Source organism: Centrocercus urophasianus, unplaced genomic scaffold (genome assembly GCF_019232065.1).
Source record: "Centrocercus urophasianus isolate 14NV4802_14NV808 unplaced genomic scaffold, USGS_Curo_1.0 seq_11, whole genome shotgun sequence".
Taxonomy (NCBI): domain Eukaryota; kingdom Metazoa; phylum Chordata; class Aves; order Galliformes; family Phasianidae; genus Centrocercus; species Centrocercus urophasianus.
The window spans coordinates 67,042,479-67,063,912 of NW_024884253.1; the positions used below are offsets into that span (position 1 = coordinate 67,042,479).

Sequence of the window (21,434 nt, forward strand, 5' to 3'; positions counted from 1 at the left end):
GAATCATTAAACCACTGCTGGAAATAGAGAACAGGAATGTTGCCAAGAACCAAAAATCCTCATGGATATGAGCATTTTAGGTGAGAAATTCTGCTTTAGCATTCCAAAGATGACTGACACCTCTTGTATCTTCTCAGACCCAAGTCCCAAAACTGCGTGTTGGCTATCTTCTGCTGCGCATTAAGTGTCTGGTCTGTATCTATATGCCAGTATAAGAATTTGCAGATCAGTTTGTTTTCAGTTGTTCTTTAACATGATTCTAATCCAGCTCATCCTATTTGATGCTGAGTAACTGAGCATTTAAAGTCAAAGAGCAACTGAGGTCTTCCCCCTGGATTGCTGCATGGCCTTTGATATGGTCACACATCACATTTTTATTCAAATTGGAGGGATGTGGATTTGAAGGGTGGACTGTTCAGTGGATAAATAATTGGTTGGAAGGTCACAGCTAGACGGTTGTGGTCAGCAGCTCTATGTCCAGATGGAGGCTGATGGTGAGTGGTATCTTCTATCTTGGGACCAGTGCTCTTCAACATCTTTATCAGTGAAATAGACAGTGGGATTGAGTATACCCTCAGGAAGTTTACTGATGACACCAAGCTATGTTGTGCAGTTGATACAATAGAAGGGAGGGATGCCATCAAAGGGAACCTGCCTGGAAAAGCTGGAAAAAGGGGCCCATGTGAATCTAGGTGCAATTTGAAGATGACAAGTATTAAGCTGTTTGAGTTGGGGCAATCTAAGGCGTGTACAGACAGGGAGAAGAGCAGCCCTGCTGTAATGGACTTGGGGCTCTCAGTGGATGAAAAGCTTGACATGAACCAGAAGTGTGCACTTGTATCCCTGAAGGCTAAGAGTATCCTGGGCTGTATCAAAAGATTGTCCCCCTCTGCTCTGTCTTGTGAGGCCTCACCTGGAGTTCTTTGTCCAGGCCACAAGAATGATGTAGAACTGTTGCAGAGGGTCCAGGGTGCTGGAGAACATCTCTTAGGGAGAAAGGCTGGGGGAGCTAGGCTTATTCAGCCTGGAGAAGAGAAGGATTTGAGGAGACGCTATTGCTACCTTCCTGTGCCTAAAGGGAGCTTATAAAGAGGAGGAAGACCAACTTTTTACACAGGCAGATAATGAAAGGACAAGGGGTAACGGTTTCAAACTAAAAGAGAGAAGTTTAGATTCGATGTTTCGAGGAAGCTCTTTACGCAGAGGGTGGTGAAGCGCTGGCACAGCTGCCCAGAAAAGCTGTGGATGCTCCATCTCTGAAGGCACTCAAGGCTAGGTTGGATGGGGCTCTGGGCAGCCTAGCTGGTGGGTGGCAGCCCTGCCCATGGCAGAGGCAGGGGAGCTAAGTGATGTTTAAAATCCCTTCCAACTCAAGCCATTCGATGATTTTATGATTTTGTGATTCTATAATTTTATGACTCTGTGAATGCATAGTATTAAGGGGGAGCTGAAACTTCTGTAAAGTCTTTCTGTTGGCAGTAGTGGAAGGTAAAAATTCTGCATTTATTTCGTGTGGAGTTACTGTAAGCTTCTGTAAGTTACTCCATTTAAGTGGAGTAACTTACCGTTAAGAACAAGTATCATTTATGTATTACAAAAGTGAAGCTGATGTTCTAGGTATAGCTGAATATCACAAAAAATATTGCATTGCATCACATTATTATTTTTTTTTTTTTTTCTGTTCTTAGTAGTCCGTTTTATGTTAAGTTGTAACAGGATCATATTTTACCTTTTATCCACTGATGAATTTTAGTACCTGGCATATACCTCGTGAGTCAGATGGATTGTGTAGTCCGGCTATATAGTCAAGCTGTATTCAAATATATAAAATATTCAGGTCCAATTCAATTAGAGAATAATAACTTTTTATTTTCTAATAACAAAATTTTCACAAATATGCAAATGACTTCTGCCCCTAGGTCTAAACTTGGGAACATTTAAACCTTGTTTTCAAAGTCCCTGGATCTTGGAGGTATTTTGAATATTTCTGCCAGAACTAGAGCTCAGGGTTCTTTTTAAACCAATTTCTTTTTCACAGGAGACGTGTCTGAGACAGCTGGTGTTACATGCCTTTCTGGTATTTAGCCTCTGGTCATGTTATGTCTATATTACAAGACCTTTCACTTTCGTTCTTACCACCTAACTCACTCAACTTCCTCCCCTGTGCTGATACCTTTTATCACGACATAGAAGAAAATGAGATTGCTTTAACATGATTTATTTTCAACAAAATCACATTTGCTTTTACATATGTTTTTTCTTAACTCTTAATATACTCGCTTATGAGTTTTTTATTATTATTTGGTCTGTTATTGCTCCAGGAATTGAATCTAAACCAACCAGTTCTTATCTCCATTTTTTTCCCAGCCTTTCAAAGGCATTTCTCTCTTCCAGCCTGACAGAACATTCTACATCTTTTCCAAATTTTGAGATGACAAAGTTAGCTCTCTCAGTATCACAACTGATTTTTACCAGGCCCGGATAATTTGAAAACACCATACTTCCATAATCCTGTTCTTACTTAGAAGTTTTTAAAACCTCTTCCTTACAGTTAGTTTCGTTAACATCTGATCACAGTTAAAGCTTTCAGAGAGGACTGAAGAGAGATATCAAGTGCTTCTGTTCTTCTGTTTCCTTATGCTATCAGCTGATAGATTGAAAGAGTACAGTAACAAAGGGTTTTTTTGTGTGTGTGTGTGTTTTTTTCCTTTATTTTCCTTTCAGTTCCTCATGGTTCTGTTTTGTTTTGTGCCCTGAACATTTTGGCTCTGTCCCTGTTTGCATTTGCTTCTATGTGATCACTGAAGAGCTTGGACTTCTGTCAGATTGGTCTTTTCCTGTCCTTCCTAGATGTGGTGATAATATGTTCTTAGGGTATGCCAGGTAAAATATACGTCTGCATACAGTGCGGGTTGGGCAGGAAAGCGTGAGGTACAAACATGTGGGCTGCAGAAGATATCAACGGGAAAAAAAAACCAAAAACAATAAGACCGTGAGAAGAATGCAACTGCGGTACAAAGCAATGAGACTTGAGCGTAAGGGATGATTGGGCAGAACCAAAAGGTTATCAGGAAGGAGCTGAATTAATCTTAATGGAGGAATTAAAGAAAGATGAGTGGAATACAAATGGAACTCCTTCTCCATCCAGTTCCTTTTCCAAGATGGGGAAGAAGATGCCTCCACATTCTGGCAGGTATACATATATTAGGGTTCAGTTTTGGTTATGGAGTCATCACATGCAGGTGTGAAGGAAACAAACTGACAATGAGAGAAGTAAGCAGCAAGTTATTATTGCTAATAGCAACTTGGGATCTGTCTGAGTTGAACCCTGCAGTTCTAGATGATAGATGATGAATAGATTGATAAGTCAACTAAAACAAATGATAAGGCTTACTTAAGGACATAATACACAGGCTGATACATTTCCAGAAATGCCTACTTAAGTATGCAAAATCTTTCTCTCAAATCCAGTTGTGCTTGCTCAAATATGTGATGGAGTTTGGAACGTATGTGTACCATCAAATACATAATCTTTTGTGTGTATAATGAAGGAGTACCTTTTGCTGGTTCAGTCTGGGATATGCATATGAAGAATTAGTTTCACAACATTAGCATGGATACTAGTATCCTTTTCCAAGAAGCTATTAGTAAATTCTGCTTATGGGCTGTGGTTGTCTGAAGCTATTTTCCATGTCCAAATATATGTAGTGTTTTAATGGCATTTGACATACACTGTGTAGATACACAAAATGCTTGTGTGAATTGAGGATTTTGGTATAGTCTCATATAACTTTATTTAAACTATACAATACTGTGTATTAAATTTTGATGTTTTAGTGCATCAAGATGAATCTTTCTGCCTTGCTTACAACCCTGTGGAATGATTTGGTGAAGTAATTGTTTTGCAATGCAGCTTTTAATCAAAACCCACTAACCACAGGAGAACTACACTCTTAACTGTAAATAGGATGGCTAATACAATAAAACATTGAAAAAATAAACTTAAAGTCAATTTTGAAACGTTAGAATGCTGTGAATTTCTTTAATCATGAAGTTGAATAAAATTATATGCGATGCAATTTCCCCAGCATTTTCTGAAATTAGTTCTCCAAAATCAACCTTCCTTAGTGGTTAACAGAAATTTTCTTGTATTTAAAAAACAAAAAACAAAAAAGCAAAAACCAACAAAACCAAACAATGTATAACTTGATTCTGATGAGAATTTAAAACTAAATGTTATTTTTTGAATGTTATTCCAGAATGAATTTGACATGTTTCTTTTTTTGTCTTGCTGTCTTGCACAGGTATCATTTTTCTTGTTCATTATTTTTGTGGTGTACACCATGCTGCCCTTCAACATGAGGGATGCTATAGTTGCCAGCGTCTTGACCTCTGCATCTCATACGATTGTGCTGAGCGTCTGTCTATCAGGTACAGCTGTTATAAAGGAGCACTTGGTTTGGCAGGTAGGTGCTTTGTGAAATTAATGATTAATTGCACACTTAATATCCCAGTAAGTAAGACTGTGAGTTTCCCGATTGGTTCTTCTCCATTTCTGAATTGCCACAGACTCAATTCATAGCTATTCAGTCTCTAATCCTGAAGCTGTCAGCAGTGTTATGTCTTGCTGAAACAAATCCTTAAGTGGTAGAATCCACAGCCACACACACACAGTGCTTACCACTGTTGAAATCATCACTGATAATAAAAAATTCTGTGATACAGCCATACTCTGGTAGGTGCATTGCCACACATCTACGTAAAACACATTTCTTCTTACCTCATCAAAGCCTAACTTGTAGGCTTTAAAAAAGATTATTTTCCAGCTAGCAGTGTTGTTCTTGACTCAAAAAAAACAAAATGCATTGCTGCTGAGAGTAGCCTCAACTGGGTTTGCTGAAAAGAAATTGCCCTCTTGAAGTCCAGCGTAGGCCTTGTCTTGTATTTCTCAGCTTCCTGTAAAATTGGCATTTTACAGCCTCCTCTTGGCCAGGCTCACTGATTGAAGAGGGCAGACTGACTGCAGACATCATGACATTTAGAAAATGCACCTGTATTTGCAGTTGGGTTTTGGCTTGTAACTCAACTCTAATCATTTTGCTAGAGAACATATCACAGATGAATAATTACAAAAAAAAAAAAAAAAAAAAAATCCAAATAGTGGGAGTTCTTTTTCCTTTCTGTTCTGGAGAATATCTTCCAAATGGTGAAATATCATATTTTTTTATCAGGGTACTGTGGTGAACCTAGGTGTCCTCGTTAGAGATCTGCAAAAAAGGAAGTTTCATTTTGAAAAGCATGTACGTGCTTTTTTTGTATATTTGTATGATCTCAGGGAAGCAAAATTCTTTTACCTTTCGAATCAAAATTGCAACAAGGCTTAAAAGTAAAAGTAGTAAGTCTATCAGAAGAACAAGGAGGGAAGGCATTGTCTTATTTCTTCCAAATGGCATGAAATATGAAACAAGTAGTTTCGACTTACCATTTAAGTTACGTCATTGTTTGAAAAATCTGCCTCAGAACATATCTTCAAAATTACACTGATTTTACAAAAGTAAATTGCCTTGTAATTAGTGGTTCAGGAAAATGCATTTTATGTCCAGACATGACTGCAGACCTGTGTTATCTGGAGTATTGCAGTTGAAATCTGATAAAAAATAGATGTTCCCTGTAGAAATATTCAAATGGTGAGATATGTGGCTTTGCATTTCTCCACTTAATTTAGGTTAGTTGTTATTGCTGAGCTTGCTGAATTGTGCTGTATGCTAAGCAAGAACCACTGTCATCTGCAGTCAAAATATAATTTTAATAATTCATTGATATGGTATTGTTGATTGTGTTTGAATAAACTGAGGATAATTTTATTCTTGGTTTTGTGTTGACTTATAGGTTAGGGTATCAAAACGTATTAATGTGTGTTCCACTCTTTCCCTAAAAATGTTTTAGAGATGCTGTTTGCGGAACTTGTTTATTTTTTTCTGACCATCATAATCAGGTGCGACTAAAACAAGACTTTCAAAAGATGTTATGTTTTAGAGACAGAATATCTCTAGAATCAAAAGAAATAAATTATGGATTCTGTTGCATCTTTGAGCCCTTCTGTAGCCTCTAGTTTCTTTCAGAAAGAGTGGAATCTTTGGGCAGTTTGTAGATTTGTTATGAGTATTTAACTTCAAGGGTATTATTAATTTTCTATTCCCTCTTTGAGAAATGTATTAAATGTTCTCTGTGCTTTGGCAGTTGATGAAAGTGCTGAGTGCACTGAGCTGTCATGGATATTGGACTCGGTCATGGAAGGGTCTGAAAGCCATTATCACAGCTCACGGTGCCCTCTGTATGCATTTAGATGACTGTTTATACTATGTGTAAGCAGAAAAATGCTTTGTGTCCTTTTATTTGAAATGAATAAATAAAAAAAATATGATTGGATTACAGATATTGATTATAGTAAAAAGGGAAATAATGCTGGTCAATGATATGCCTCAAGTTGATTTAGGATAAATGTATACAATTAATGAAAAACTGAAGTGGGGTATAGTTATTTAAAAGACTTGAAATGTTGAATCTTTTTTTTTTTTTTTCTGACCAAAAAAGGATGTTGTTGAGGCCTGAAATGAAGTTGTTTCACAGAGCTCAGTCACTAAAGCCCCAAGATGAGGAACTGGCGGTACACTGACATTTGAAAGCTTAGAAAAACACACTCAGGGCTGAGCTCAGTAAATCCATGGTTATGGAGCTGCACTGAGTTTTGACAAAAATATATTATTTTGATTTCAGGGCTACTGGTCTATCTCAGCAAAATAGAAAAAAAAAACCACCAACTGTGCAGTGAATGTGGTGTTTGTTCTACTAGATGCTTAAAAAGCAGAAAACGAGTAGGATAACAAATCTTCTGCTGGATAAATTTTAGCATGCATAATGTGTATATATAGCATGTATCCTTTTGGAAGGAGTATGTGCATCTCCTTTGAAACTACTTTCTGTATATTGGAAGACTGATTAATTTCCTCTGAGTTTTCTGTTCTCTGGCCTGAAGAAGTTCTTTCAGTCTTTTTCATATGGTGGATTCTCCTTGCTTTTTCTTCCATCCGGTAGCCCCCTGCTGGACTGTCTTCAATTTTTCAGCATCTTCCAATCACTCTTGCTGCTAACCTGTAGCATTTTGGAAGTTATGCATACCTTTAGTCCATTAGCAGAGGAAAATGGGTGTCTGCGCTGAGTTTAGGCAGATCCTATCTGACTGTTTTTGCCACTCCTTTTGTTGTCTTTTGTCAAGTTTTTTTTTTTTTTTTTTTTTTTTTTTAAAAAATTGGCTTCAATAAAACTGAAGGGCTTAGTATGCTTAGATTATCAAGTGTTGGTTGTGGTCAGAGCTAAAAATTTCCTGCTGATATAAAGAATTCAACTCTCCTTGTTACTCGAGGTATGTGTGGTTTTTTTGGGGAGCTGGGATCATCCCTGTTGTAAAAATTGGCAATGATGGAGACCTTTTTTCACAAATCTTGACTTTTTTTTTTTTTCCCATTATTGCTGAATGTTAGTGTTAAAATCTTCTTCTTTCCTAGTAGGAATTTGTCTGGCCTTTTTATTTAGCTTTCATCTGCTAGACTTGCAGACCCAGCAGTATCCAATTCATTTATCTCTCATGAGAGTACTTCCAGATTATCATGAATTCACCTAATAACCTTTTTATCAGTAAAATATTTATTTTAGGCAACCTTAATCAGTTGCCTGCTTTGATACTAGCTCAACCCTTCATCACTTTCACAGCTCTTCTCTAAGTCCTTCCCTGTGTTTCATCAACATCTTTCTTGCAATGTGGATGTTAGCAATAAGGAACACTCAAGAGGCAGCTGCAGAGGTGCCAAATGCTGATCGGAGCTGAACCCACAAAGGGGTTAGTGTGTGCTGGTGTGCTCAACACAGAGGCTTAATAGCTCTGTGCAGAGTTGAATGCACAGGAATGGGATCTGTGACAGCAGGGAGGAAAAAAAGAGTCCCATGTGCAAGCTTCAGCTTATAAAAAGCAACTGTGTATCTATGGTTTTGGTGTTTTTTTTCTATTGACAAAATTAATCCTAACCCTATCCAGGCACATAGTCTGGAATCCAGGACTTTCCCTCTTTCCACATGAACATCCTATTACTGTACAGAGAATCCATACTGTACAGGGTTTTCCATCTGCTCCTGGCAGCCTTGTGGTCAGGACCACAGCAGAACACATCTCCATTTATGCTGTTAAGGCATTTGGCTTGGAAGACTTCAACGGCTCAAGATCCTTTTCAGTTACTGCTGGAACGAGAAATATTTCACTGCCGTCCATTACCATAAACACACAACCTATTTCTCCCCAAACCAGACCAGATTCTGATCAAATAGCTGTGGCTTTCCTGCTTTATTATGAACTACTCAACCATTCTGATCTCACAATGGGCTGATGCTATCAATAAAGGCCTTTTGTTTTTAATTTGTTACAAATAAGCTAAATAGTAACCTTAAATGTGCCAGAAGGTTGTTGTTTTTACTCTCTCAACAAAAGAATTTATTGCTTTTTAATCCTTTTTCCTTGCTAAGCATAGGGATTTTCCAAACGTTGGCTAACTCATTACAAAATGTCACTGTTTTGTTTTTCTTTAAACTAGTGTTTCCTGACTTTTTTGATTTTTTTTTGAAGGGGGGCTGTTGCTGTGAGCATTGAAGATGCGGTCCCTTCTAAAGGTACAAATCTGTAAATGTATCAGCATGCATATATATACACACAAACGCACATGCACACACACACACACACACACACTGTTTTAGTCTATGTTCAAGAAAGCGTACAGCAAAAAGAAATAAATTGTAATAAATTTTATTTAAGTAGTGTTTGATTTTAACTTCTGTTTCCAGTTCCTTTCTCCTAGGCTGGGTAAATTCCTAAGGCAGTGTTTGGTCCTGGCAGACAAAAACAAATGCTAAATGAAAATTATTTTAATTTAGAGAACATTTGAATTGGGAAGTGCAAGGGCAAGGGCTACATTCACAAGCATTTTTTTTTTTTTTTTTTTTAACCATTGGCTGGTTTGAGGTCTCCTACTTCAAGATTAATTATATCCTATATGCTAAGGATAGATAAAGATGAAGCCACTGCCAAATATTTAAGTGATCTGCTGGTATGTGCATGATGACTAGAACTCTTAAGGTTACTTTCTGTTTGACTTCTTATTTGTGGGCTTTTTTTTTATTTCAAGATTTATAATGACTAAGAAATTGGTAATGGTATTCTTTAAAAATAAATCTGCATTTCCTGTTTTTCCCCACCTTTTGTTTCATTTTGTCTGGGGGAGAGGTTTTTTTTATTCTACTTTTATTTTCCTGAATAGATCATGGGCATTGATTTTTTTACCTTTGCAATTAGGCAAATAATTCCTGCCTATTTGAATCGTAAGGTTTTTTGCTCCCAATTCCCAGCAACCTCCTTGTTCTTGTAGAGAGGGGTTGGTGGCCCAGGAGCTTCATTTTGAACCCTGATTCTGCAGGCTGGAATGGGATGCCACCTGTTCATTGAAAACATTGGTAGATTAAATCTTGTGGGTTCTCAAAGTTTTGAGGCAGGTAGTTTTGATAGTATGTGGCAGGTGTTCCTCCTTTTGGCTACTCGACAGTCTGCTGTTGGGGTTATAGTGGTTGGCTCATGAAGAGTTTCCAGCCTCTGTGAGCTTTTATTGGGTACCTCAAAAAGCCAAACTGGTATAGCTGCCTCTCTCTTACTCCTGAGACAGTTGTTACTTACGCAGTCCTGTCCCAGGAACCCACAGCAGTGCAATCCTTTTGGCTTGTGTTCTGTATCTTTTCTCTATCTCTTCTGAAGTTACCAGTGGTTTTCCACTGTGTCACATTTCTTTTGAATTTTTAAAAACGAGATCTGTATGGTAGAATCATGTGCTTTTTCAAGGGAAAGTGGTTAGTCTGATACGATCTTTCCTGCACAAGACGCTGCTGTACTTTATTCTATTTTCTTTTAACTGTCATGCTTTTCATGATTTTTTTCCTTCACAAATTGTTCAGAACTCTGACATAACACTCAAGTGAATCTAGTGAGGCTATAATTGTTTAGTTCTTCTTTCCTCGTGCATCACCAAATTTGGTGTTCTTTAATTGCTTACTATCGTGGTTAGATCATGCGCTGCTGCACCTGCTGCAAGGACCTACCACTGCTCACAGCATCCTTCTGCTTCCCCTGTCCTGCAGATAGTTATTGTGGTGTGGAGGATGACTCCAGTAGACAGACAAAGATGGTACTGGCAGTCCCATCCTGCTCCTCTCTTTAGCCATGCACTGTGGATGTCCACTAATGAGAACACAACTACATATAGATGTCACATGTGCCCCTACTCAGCAGCTAAGCCTAGACTCTAAGCAGCTCTCCTGGGATCCCAGTCTCCCCAGTGGCTGGCACCTGGACACAGGTGCCCTTGAGTGTCCCTGCTCCAGTCAGTCAGGACTCCCTTGTCCCCACTATACCATGGTATGACCATTAAAGACACCTCCCCCTTCCCAGTTTCCGGGCCACATCACTAAGCTGGATCTGGTTTGGCGTGTGCTGGTGTTCACATGTGGACTTGCACACCTGTGCTGACTTCAGTTGCTGCCAGGGGGCCCAGTGCCCTTGGCCTGGTCCCAGACCTGTGTACACACAGTTGCACATAGAACAGAGTATGCTTCACTCAGGAAAGGAAGCAAATTAAGTTTAATCAGCAGACAGGACAGACTGCGCTGACCAGGCAAATGTATAAAGCAGACGCTTGCTTACACACAACTGACCCCTTCTATCTCCTTAGCCCTCTGTTTTTCCACACTTGTTCCACCCCAGATCACCACAGTGTTTCTCTTCTTCTGCCTTTGGTTCCTCCCCTAACCATCCTATATTAAGTCTTGCATCACCCTGCATCCTTGATCTGTCTCAAACCCCTGATATTGACCTCTCTTAGTCAATGTAGTCAATAGAAAGGTGCTCTGGAGAGTTGCTCTCCATGACTTGTAGTGATAGGTGTACCACCTAGTCACTGGGACTGAAGCTGCCCTTGAATGGTGCTGGGATGGACCCAGGCAGGGTGTCCCATCCTCTGAGCCCTTAATTTGGGCTCTCACCTGACTTTGTGCCTCTGCTCCTGTGGGCTTGTAGTAGTAGGGTGATGGTGCCTGGGTTGAGCCTGGCAGTATGGTGGTGTTGCTAAGGCTTCCATGCTGTTGACAGTCTGTGTTCTACCATATGCATATGTGCAGATTTTTATCACTTAATCATAATTACATGATTATTTCTAGCAAGATTCATGAGCTGATGTTTAACAGGTGCTTTGCAATTCATATATGGAATCTCTGAAAGAAGCATTCTTTATCTAAATTACAAATATTTACTTTGATCTAGTTAGCTTTTTCAGCATTAATAGCAATTTTTTCACTGTTAATAGTACTGCTTATGCTTTTATATCTTGTCAGCTCCTAGAAATAGATATAACTGGTGATATCAGGCAGTGGACCACATTTTCAAATGTGGGAAACTTTAGTATGGCATGTATGCAATATATAGCATGCATTGGGATGGCCTAAGCAGCGTGCACCATGTAGGCCTATATGTTTTGTTTAAACCACCAATTTAAATTCTTCTGTTAATCAAACATCATCTTTAATAGGCATTGATATTTAGATCAAATTTTTCTGTAGCATGAGTGGCATGACAGCAAAATACTAAATGCAAAGTATCAGTATTGAGTGGATAAAAAAAGAAGAAAATGTACCTCACTGAGACTCAGAAATAGAAAGCTGGTTTATGCTATCATGCAGATGCAAGACAACATCTTTATAGAACAAAAGGCCAGAGAGAAAGATAGTGTCTTTAAGTATGTGCATTATTATGTAACCTGTAAGGCTGAAGCTACGCAGAGAAAGCATAAAGCACACAGGAATTTTAGTAGTCTAAATGGCTAAAGGCTGTGGGTTGAATGTATCTTACAGTATACTTCTACCTGGAATGCCACTTTTTGAAGGAGAACGGCTTTTGAGGAAGATAATGCAGCTCACCTCTCACTTTCTACTGCAATTACACAAACTGAGTTGCTGTTATTGCTGCAGGAGAGGCACAAAACAATGACTGCTAGTGAAGAAGGAAGGCTGTATTTTATTTTTTTTTCATAGCAGCAGCTACTGCTGTCCTATCCCTCGTGCTTTTTTTCCTTCTCTCTCCCCACCCCAGCAATGCTCTGTCTCACCAAGTTGTGCAGCAGCTGCCGACCAATTCCAGAGGGGAATGTTGTGCCCTCCATAGTCTGATACAGTAGGCAATTTTTATGGCTGCGCCTTTCTTTGCCCTTGATTCTGTGCTTAAATCTGGGCAGGTATAGAAATGTCAGCTGCTATGTTTTTTAATTCATTTTTACAATCTGCAGATACACTCTGGGTTTCACTTCTTCAAGACAGTCTGCACAGTTTAGATATGCTTATAAAGAGCCCACTTGCTTAGGAGAGTATAGATATGTGGGAGAATGCATAATTCCCTTTCATACTACTCAAGCATTAACATGGAAAACGTGAACGTCCTCTAAAAGGCTGTAACAAGGAGACCTGCAATACTTCTCATCCTAAAGGTTACAAGTTTATTTTAGCATATTTAATTTTCCAGTATATGAACTTATGTGATCAAGAAGACCACAGTCCTTCACTATCTTAACTACATTGTAAAATGTCAGTGTTAGCAGACTTGCTCTTGAGGCTGTTACTCTTCTGTAAATGCAAGCTGGTGATGATTGGAAATTCCAGTACTTCTAGACTGGAACAGAAAGCGGTGTGCTGTACCAGCCACATCTTCCTCTCTTACATTATAGTGCTATAGCACCAACTACATTCTCACCATACTGAATATATTTTGCAAGGGAGTTGTATGCTCTATCTTTTTAATAGTGATATTAACATAAATAGCTTAAAAGTGAAAAGATAAAACTGTGCATTCCTAATTTTGTTGCAGTGCCCTTCTAGGAATTTTTTTCTAGAGAGGAATAGTTAATTCCTTTAATTAAGTTATTATTAGGTTTGCTATTTGCTTCCATTTTCACAGACATTGTCTAGCTTTTTCAGTTTTATACAGTCATACTTCTATGGCTTGGTATTCTGTGTCTGATTTTAAGTGAATTACTTCTTACAGCAGCTGGAGCATAAAATTCTGAGTGTGATACTCAATGTAGACATGATGCCTCCTCATTTTATATAGGCATAGGGTCGTTATCTATCCTTACACATTATTTTCAAGAATGCAGGAGCAGAAAAATGCCTTTCACTGTCAAAATGTGGATACATTTCCCTATCACATCATCCAGTTCCAGTGCAAAATAAAGCAGGTGGGATGAGGAGCACAGGCACCTTGTGCTGTGAGTTTGGCGATTAAGAATTCAGCTGATATACCCATTTTCCCCAAATGACTGACTCCTTGAAGTTGCATGGTTCAGTCCTCAACCTATCTGGAGATATCTGGAATAGATATGGTCTTATTTGTCCTCTGCTCCCCTGCAGCACCTTGGTTCTCAGCTGATGGCTAGGCAGGAGGATTCCTTTCTCTTGCAGTCACCTTCCAAGAACTTGCACTTCTATACATTCTTGCAAATGTCCACTTATGCAATTCCTCACTTCCCTCACCGTGATTTTACCATACTGTAATCCTCAATCTGTTTCAGAAAAGCTCTGACTACAGAAATACCTAACTTTTAATTAACTACAGCCTCCAAGCACCAATTTTGTAGGCGCTGTGGGAAAAGTACTGAAGCCAGTTAATGCTCAAAAAAAACCAAACACAACAACATCAACAACAAAAATCAACAAGCAGATGAGAGAGGCAAACAGACTAACACAAACTGTTTTTTGTTTTCTTAGCAGCCTTAACTCTTAAGTCTTAGAAACCTTCTTTCTTGCCAAAACAGCGTGGCCAGGTCTCAACTTTCTCCAAATAATTCCTGACCTGTTCTTTCCCCTAAGGAATGTCTGGGAAATGGCTCTGGGAAAATGGCAGTTAGCCCAGAAGAAAACTGTGCAAGATGGCAGCTGCACAGCCATAGTGGTCATAGTGCACAAGACTGTGTTCCAGCCTTGATTTGTCTACTAGAAGAGATACAACTGGATGGTATAACCTAATAACCTTAAAGTAATTCTTACTTCTTCCAGAAAGTGATCTATTGCACTTTCTTTCCTGTCTTAGGTCCTATTCTGTCTTACTACTGTGTGAATGGCATCAGCATTTGTTTGGTATGGATCAGCTTAATGAATCATGTCTGTCCCAGTAATAGCTACTCGCTAGTTATATATGTTAAATTGTATGTATCTGCTGTCAGTTTGGACAAGTTCTCAGAGAATACTGAAGACTTTATCCTTGTCATAGTTTCAGCTGGGACAGAATTGTTTTCTTCAGAGTGTCTGGTACGATGCTATGTTTTTATTCTAGGAGAAAAACAATGTTGATGTTTATAGTTACTGCTAAGCAGTGTTGTACAGAGCCCAGGTTGTTCCTGTTTGTCAGCTCATACTAACGAAGGGCTGAGAGAGGATAGAACCAAGACAGCTGCCCTAAACTGGTCAAAGGGATATTCCATACCACTGACATCATGTGGAAAGAGGGGAAAGAAGGGAATGGGAGTTCATCTCACTCTCTTCAGCTGCTGGGAGGGCTAGCTGGGAATAAGTCAGGGGTGAGCAATTGTTTCTGCATCAGTCATTATATACATTCATATATATATATCATAATTATTATCCTTTTCCTTTTCTCTGTCTTAGTAAATAGTTTTATGTCAAACCATGAGCTCTACTTTGTATTTGTTTTTTTTTTTCTCCTTTTGATTCTCTCTCCCATCCCACTGGAAAGGGATGGGGGGGGAGTGAGCGAACAACTGTGTGGTGCTCAGCCACCTGCTGGGTTAAACCACAACAATCCTACACACTTGCTGCAAATGTCACCCATATGGACTCAGTTCTTGGTTTCTGGATGAGACATTATTAGCTATAGTTGTTGTTTCACTTCTTCACAGTTACTGCTTTTATTCTATATTTTAACTTTGATAGAATTGGAACATAAACAATATGGTCTGCTTTTTTCAGACATATCGTTATGTTCATTAATGTATTTGCTGTTTTAATTTTAGTTGTTTCCTATCACTTTAAGAAAGTGTTTTCTCATGAGTGAGTAGCAGTCTATCAGCTCAGAAACCGCACAAATTGTAGAATGACGTGGGTTGGAAAGGATCTCAAGGATCACCTAGTTGCAACCCCCTGCCACAGCTAGGATTGCCGGATGGGACTGCCCAGGAGCCCATCAAGCCTGGCCTTACCCACCTCCAGGGATGGGACATCCACAGCTTCTCTGGGCAGCCTGTACCAGTGCCTTACCACTCTTAAGAACACAGGCTTGAAGTCAACAAGTGGGCTCTGCGCTGAGCTAGCTCAGGTCCTCAAGCTCCATGAATTCTGACTGCATGAAAGCATCACTGCTGCTTTTGAATCCAGTTTGTCCCTGGAAACAGAGAGCTGTGTTTGCAGAGCTGCATTTAAACCTTAGACCAACTCCAGTATCACTGGATGTTGGATATAGAATAGCACAGTTAATCCACACCACTCTATGTTGTTTGTTTTAGAAGAAAATTAGAATTATTGACCTCCAAACAGTGTGGCTATCCAGAAGATTAAAGAGCTTATAGATGAACAAAACTAAGATAGACTGGAAGATGGCAGTAATTACTGGCTTGTAATTATGGTCTCAGCTGGACAAGAAGCATCTGAACTAAATCACTTTAACTGATCCCAGCTGATGTCTGTTCTCAGCGCTGCAGAAGAAGGCAAGTGTCTTCCCCACATCCTATCCAATTTGACCTGGAGAAAACATTCTCCTTGGATCTTAAGCAAAAATAATTGGTTCTGCTGAACCTATAAGTAGGAAGGCTTTCGTGCATGCAAAAGTTATACATCTTTCCTGTTCCTATCCTCCCTACAGTTGTTGCTAATATCTGTTACTTTTGATGAAGAAAAGTACATGAAAAGAAGAACTTTAATGCTCATCTGACCTGTTCTAAGCTGCGGGAAATAATCTCATCTGGTCCACGTGAAAGTGAGTAGATGAAGTTGTGGAGCATGAGGTTTAGGATTCCTCAGCATAGAAATGCAGTTGTTTGCCAGAAGTTAAAATTGAAGTTTACTTGAAAGAAATAGAAAGGAAAGTTATGTCTGTCTAAAAAATATTGAAGATTCCCTTTGAACTAATCTTCCTTGTTTTGAATACTACCTTGCCTTACATGGTGTTCATTTAGCAGTGTTTTTATCTCAGCAACATTCATTTAGGACAGACATCATTTAGGACTTGGCTGTTGTATTTATCAGAATTATTTGCCAGATTTTGTTGCATGAGGGAGCTTCACAATTTAAATGCAAACTTGACACATGCAGAAATCCTGCTTCCTCTAGTATGTAGGTGGTGAGACCTCAGCTTCTGCCAGGGTTCTTCTGAGATTTTGCAGATGGCTTTGGAGTTCAGGCTGTGTTTGTCTTTTGCATGCATACTCCCTTTCTGAGAGAGACATTTTGGATGCTCATATGCTGTTTAGCCTGTGGGAAGAATCATCATTAAAATTTGGCCTGTGGAATGAATAGCTCATGGAGACAAGAAGAAACGCCCCAGGTTGCCTGACTGTTACTGCCAACTTATGGTGGCCGGGGGGTAAGAACAGAGAAAGGAGGTGGCGCATTTCCAACGTGACACCATGAGAGGCTGTTGCTTTAGAGACAAGAGTCTTCTGAGCTTAGTTGGACATTTTGTTGGCATTTTGTTTCTGTGCTAGCGTGCTATTTAATTCTGCTCACTTGTGTTTGATTTCATAGCATCAGATCCACTCAGCTTGGTTAATACCCTTAGGGCCTGTGTTTGATTTTTTTTTTTTTTTTTTTTTTCTGTTTTCTTTTTAGTAAAATAAGTATAGGAAACGCTTTGAAAGTTTTCAAAGAGTAGAAATGGTCACAACGAAAAAAATGAACAAGCAGCAAAAAGAACAAGAGGAACAAAAAGAAAGAAGTTATCTGTGCGAAAATGGTGAGAAAAGCATTAAAGCTAATAAACAAGAAAAGCAGAGTGCTGAAAAACGAATGAATAGATAATAAAGCACATCTGATAGTACTGCTCCATAGCGTGCCACTGTTTGCTCTAAGATTTTGCTTCATTTGCTGCTCAGTCTTCAGCGATGACACCTTCTATTCTCTAGCCAGCAGTTTAGACAGTGAAGGTTTTGGGTTAACTTTCTCACCTTGGTTCCATTTACTGATGCTGCACTGGGTGACCTCTGAAGGCAGAGATGATTCCTTCTCTACTGTTATTGGTAGTAACTGTGTCACTTCACAGTCTCCTTCATCACTATCCAGTTATTTTCTCTTTGCTAGATCACTTCAGCTTCTTCTGCATGAGCTAAAAGTATTCTCGACTGAATTCTCCAGTCTGTATGTGATCAGGGCTGGCCTTGCCAGAATGGCGGGAGAAGACAACACTCTCCGCTTGTTTGTAAACATGTTCTGAATCCTCACTGGATCTTCCTACATTGACAATCCTGAGCTTTGTCAACAAACTAATCTGTTGAGTTAGACTACAGAAAAAATTCTACTTTGCAACACCCCTTTCCTCAGCAGAGCTTCTGTAAGTTTAGCTCTGCATTTGAATCTCTGGTGCAGAACTGAGCTGCACAAAGGAATGGAGAAATGATGATGGAGGAATGCTGTGTTCAGCAACCTCTCTCATAAACCAGGGCCCTATATTCTTAAATAGCATTCCTTATGTTTCAAAATAACATCATGGCTTTTGCATGGGAAGTAGTTTTCTTTATTATTTTGATGAACATTTAACATTATTCTCTTAATGAAACAGTATTTTAGATGTCTTGCATTCTCTTTTGACCATTCCTCAGAAAACCAGGTCACAGAGCTCTTTTCTGCCTAAATAAATCAGTACAATTATGTGTGCTGTGTAAATAAAATAATATACTTCTTCATGAGTACTGCATGCAATTGTTTCTTTGATTAGAGAGGCTGTGGAGTGAAGTTTGTTGTGGTCTGCAGAAATCTGTAAAGAGATCCTGTTCCTTGGTGCTACTTAGATTCATAGATTCATAGGAAATATTAAGGTTGAAAAGGACCTCTAAGATAATCTCATCCAACTGGAGACCCATCCTCACCATGCCCACATGGTGTGCCATACTCAGATAGCTGTGTAGGTTTTTTGCTTGTTTGTTTTTTTCCTCTTCATGGGCAGTGAAAGAAATGTAAAGAGCAGAGGTGAGCCTAGAGTGTTAGTGTCAAACCAGAGAGGTCGTTACAGTTTTTTGTGAGGCAAGGACTGAACTAATAAAACTTCCTGAAGGAGATCTACAATTATGAATGCTGCTTCTGGCCCTGAAATGATTGGCACAGTTCCTTCCATTCTGATTTTAAAATTATACTCAGTTGATGACTAAATTCATAATTAGTCTGTGACAACAGTAATAGGATGGTAGCAGTGTCCAGACTCTCACTGATGTTAAGAACAACTTGGGTGTTTTGATGTGAGGCATACCCGGGCACGTTAGGGAGCTGTGGAGTGAGGAAGTAATGCAGGAGGCAGAAAACTCATGATTGCTTACTTGCACACCTCCCTGCTTCAGGGTGATGCTCCTGTGTATCTACAATACTCTTTCATAATTGAAGTTCATGCAGTTATGTTGGCTTCTTCCGTGTTATGGAAAATGAAATAAATTCTCCCTTCTTAAAAGCTGTTATGGCTGGCCTTCACGCTGATAGTCCTGAAAATGGTACCTTTATTTCATCCCAGTTATAAAATAGCAAAAGTCAGAAGTTTATGATTCTACTATAGCTTTCTGAATTTTATGTTTTTAAGTTGCTGAAAGCTTTCTCCCATTATTTATTTCTTCTTTCTCTCCCACCATGGTTTTTAATAAGGATTTACTTAATTTTGACTTTCTCACAAACCTGTTTCTTGTCTCTACTTCGGATCTGGAGGAACTTTTTGTTTATTTTTCAGTTTTAATTTGGGATTTTTTTTTTTCCTTCAATATGCTACATTTTGCTTAAAGCTTCTTGTAAAGGAATTCAACAGCTTAGCTGCATTGTGAGAAACATATTTTGCTTTGCTTAGACCTTCCATTTCATTTGAATAACTCTTACACTGGAACAGACTGAACAGCTGATGTTTGCTCACTGACTCAAGGCCACCTGTGACTTTATGAGTCTTTGTCAGACCTATCATCAATTTCCAGGCTGAAGGACTGTAACTTAGTTATTTTTCCTTATTTAAAGTCATTCTATACCTTTGATCTTCCTTATTACCTTGCTCTGATCTGAAAGGGGTTTTCATTTATGCATTATGAAAGCAGAGAAAGACAGAAAATCCATTAATACTTCACGGCATGCTTATTTAGTAAGAAAGTAGGTTGTTGTAAATACTGATGACTCTGAATAGGAAGGGGAGGAAAAAAAAGAAAAAAGAAATACGAGCCTAATCCTCCACACAAGTGCAAATTATTTGAAGTGTTACTGCCAAGATAATGAAAAATCTGTCCTGAGGAGGACCCATGCAATTTTGAAATGAAGAGTGTGTTGTACTGAAAAAAAAAAACCAACACATTTTTCTGCAATATGTGAAGGAAGCTCAGAAAGAATTGTTACTCATCAACTTAAACAAAGTAAGAGAAAGAAGTAAATGAGAGCTCCTCCAAAAGTAATGCCTCCTATTTTTATGATGTTGGCCCACTATGTCAGAAGTGGATGTTGGTGGTATGGAGGTGAATGTTGAACCTTCCCACAAACATTCCATTACATTCTGCTGCTATGTGACATAGCAGCAGAGGGGCAGTCTGACAGAATGGCGTCTGACATGGAAGTACATACAGAGGAAAGGTGTGCCCTTAAATTCCTTCATGCAGGAATAATGGCAGTCATTGACATCTGCTGAACATTTATGGAGACCAAAGAGTGGATGTCAGCACAGTGAGGTGGTGAGTGGTGCATTTCAGTAATGGCGACAGTGACAGTGGGTCACCTCCACTGGAGCAGATTGTTGTAAGCACAGCATGCATGCTCTTCTTCATTATTGGTGAAAATGGATAGCTAACAGCAGTGACTATACTGAAAAATAGAACTTTTATAGCTGAGAATTTGCTCTGTCAAATATAATGTTACTGTATTCTTCGTAACGTTGTAGTTTCTGTGGAAATTAACAGGAGGTTTTTCAGAGCAAGCTGTGTGTTTGTTTTTTTAATCACAGAATCACCAAAGTTGGAAAAGACCTACAAGATCATCCAGTCCAACCATCCAGCTATCACCATGTAATGTCAGAAATTAAAATGTTGAAGCCTGTTTTTATTAACACAGTCATTTTGTAGAAAAGAGTGACTGTGGTGATACTGCGTTACAGGGAGACCTAAGTTAGGGTTGTGTCCACAGTGCTGTTGCTTTTATTTTTGTGGAGGCATAGAATTTCTTTTTTTGTTTTGACTTTAATTTGAGCAAAACCACTTTAAGGGTTGGGAAGGTGAATCTTTATTTTCCTGGCTAACTGGGGAGGTCTCAGTTGACTGGAATGTGATTTCACTCATCAAGAAGGAGAATCCAGGGAATTACAGGCCTGTCATTCTGACCTCAGTAACAGGGAAGGTTACAGAGCTGATCATCGTGAATGTCATTACTTGGCACATGTACAGCAATCAAGTGACCAGATGGAGCCAGCTTGGGTTTGTGAAGGGCAGGCCCTGCCTGACTAACCTTATCTCCTATGGCAAGATGACTGGCTTAGAAGATGATGAAAGGGTTGTGGATTTTAGTAAAGTGTTTGATGTTGTTTGCACAAAATTCTTCCTCCTGACTGCTCAAGACTTCAATAGGTTCAATAGGCTACCCAGGAAAGAGGTAGAGTTCCCATTCCTGGGGGTATTTAAGAGGTGTGAACATGGCCTTAAGGGACATGATTTGGCGATGGAACTTGGCAGCCCAAATTGATAGTTGGACTGGATGACCTTGGAGGTCTTTTCTAACCTGGATGATTCTGTGATTTGTATGTGTATGTACATATATATCTACCTATATTACTTGAGATCTGGTAAATCAAAATCCATACTCGGAGGCAGGGAAGACTACGCAGAATAACTTAGTATTTCTGATCATCTTAACACAAGTGTATTTCTCTTTTAAAAAAGAAAAAAGAAAAAAGTAACTGCCAAAAATAAATGGCCATGAATTCAAAAACGGAAAAATGGAAGCGCATCTGAGCGATAATGCAGTTACTGGCTCATTAACTGGATGGGGAAAGAATGGTAGTTGTGTAGCTGCTGATGAGAGAATTCTCAGAATTCATTGTATATATATAATGCATGTATATTTTTGCCTCATCCTAATAA

The 21,434-nt window shown here is 39.0% G+C and overlaps 1 protein-coding gene across 1 annotated transcript in view; it reads left to right on the forward strand.

Annotated features, from left to right (window-relative positions):
- The window catches only part of ADCY2 (adenylate cyclase 2), a 205,397-nt gene that overhangs the window by 56,519 nt on the left and 127,444 nt on the right, over positions 1 to 21,434 (forward strand). Inside the window, exon 3 of the mRNA XM_042808918.1 lies at positions 4,305 to 4,466. Within this exon, the coding sequence (XP_042664852.1) occupies positions 4,305 to 4,466 (162 nt within the window). The remainder of the gene's footprint in view (positions 1 to 4,304; positions 4,467 to 21,434) is intronic.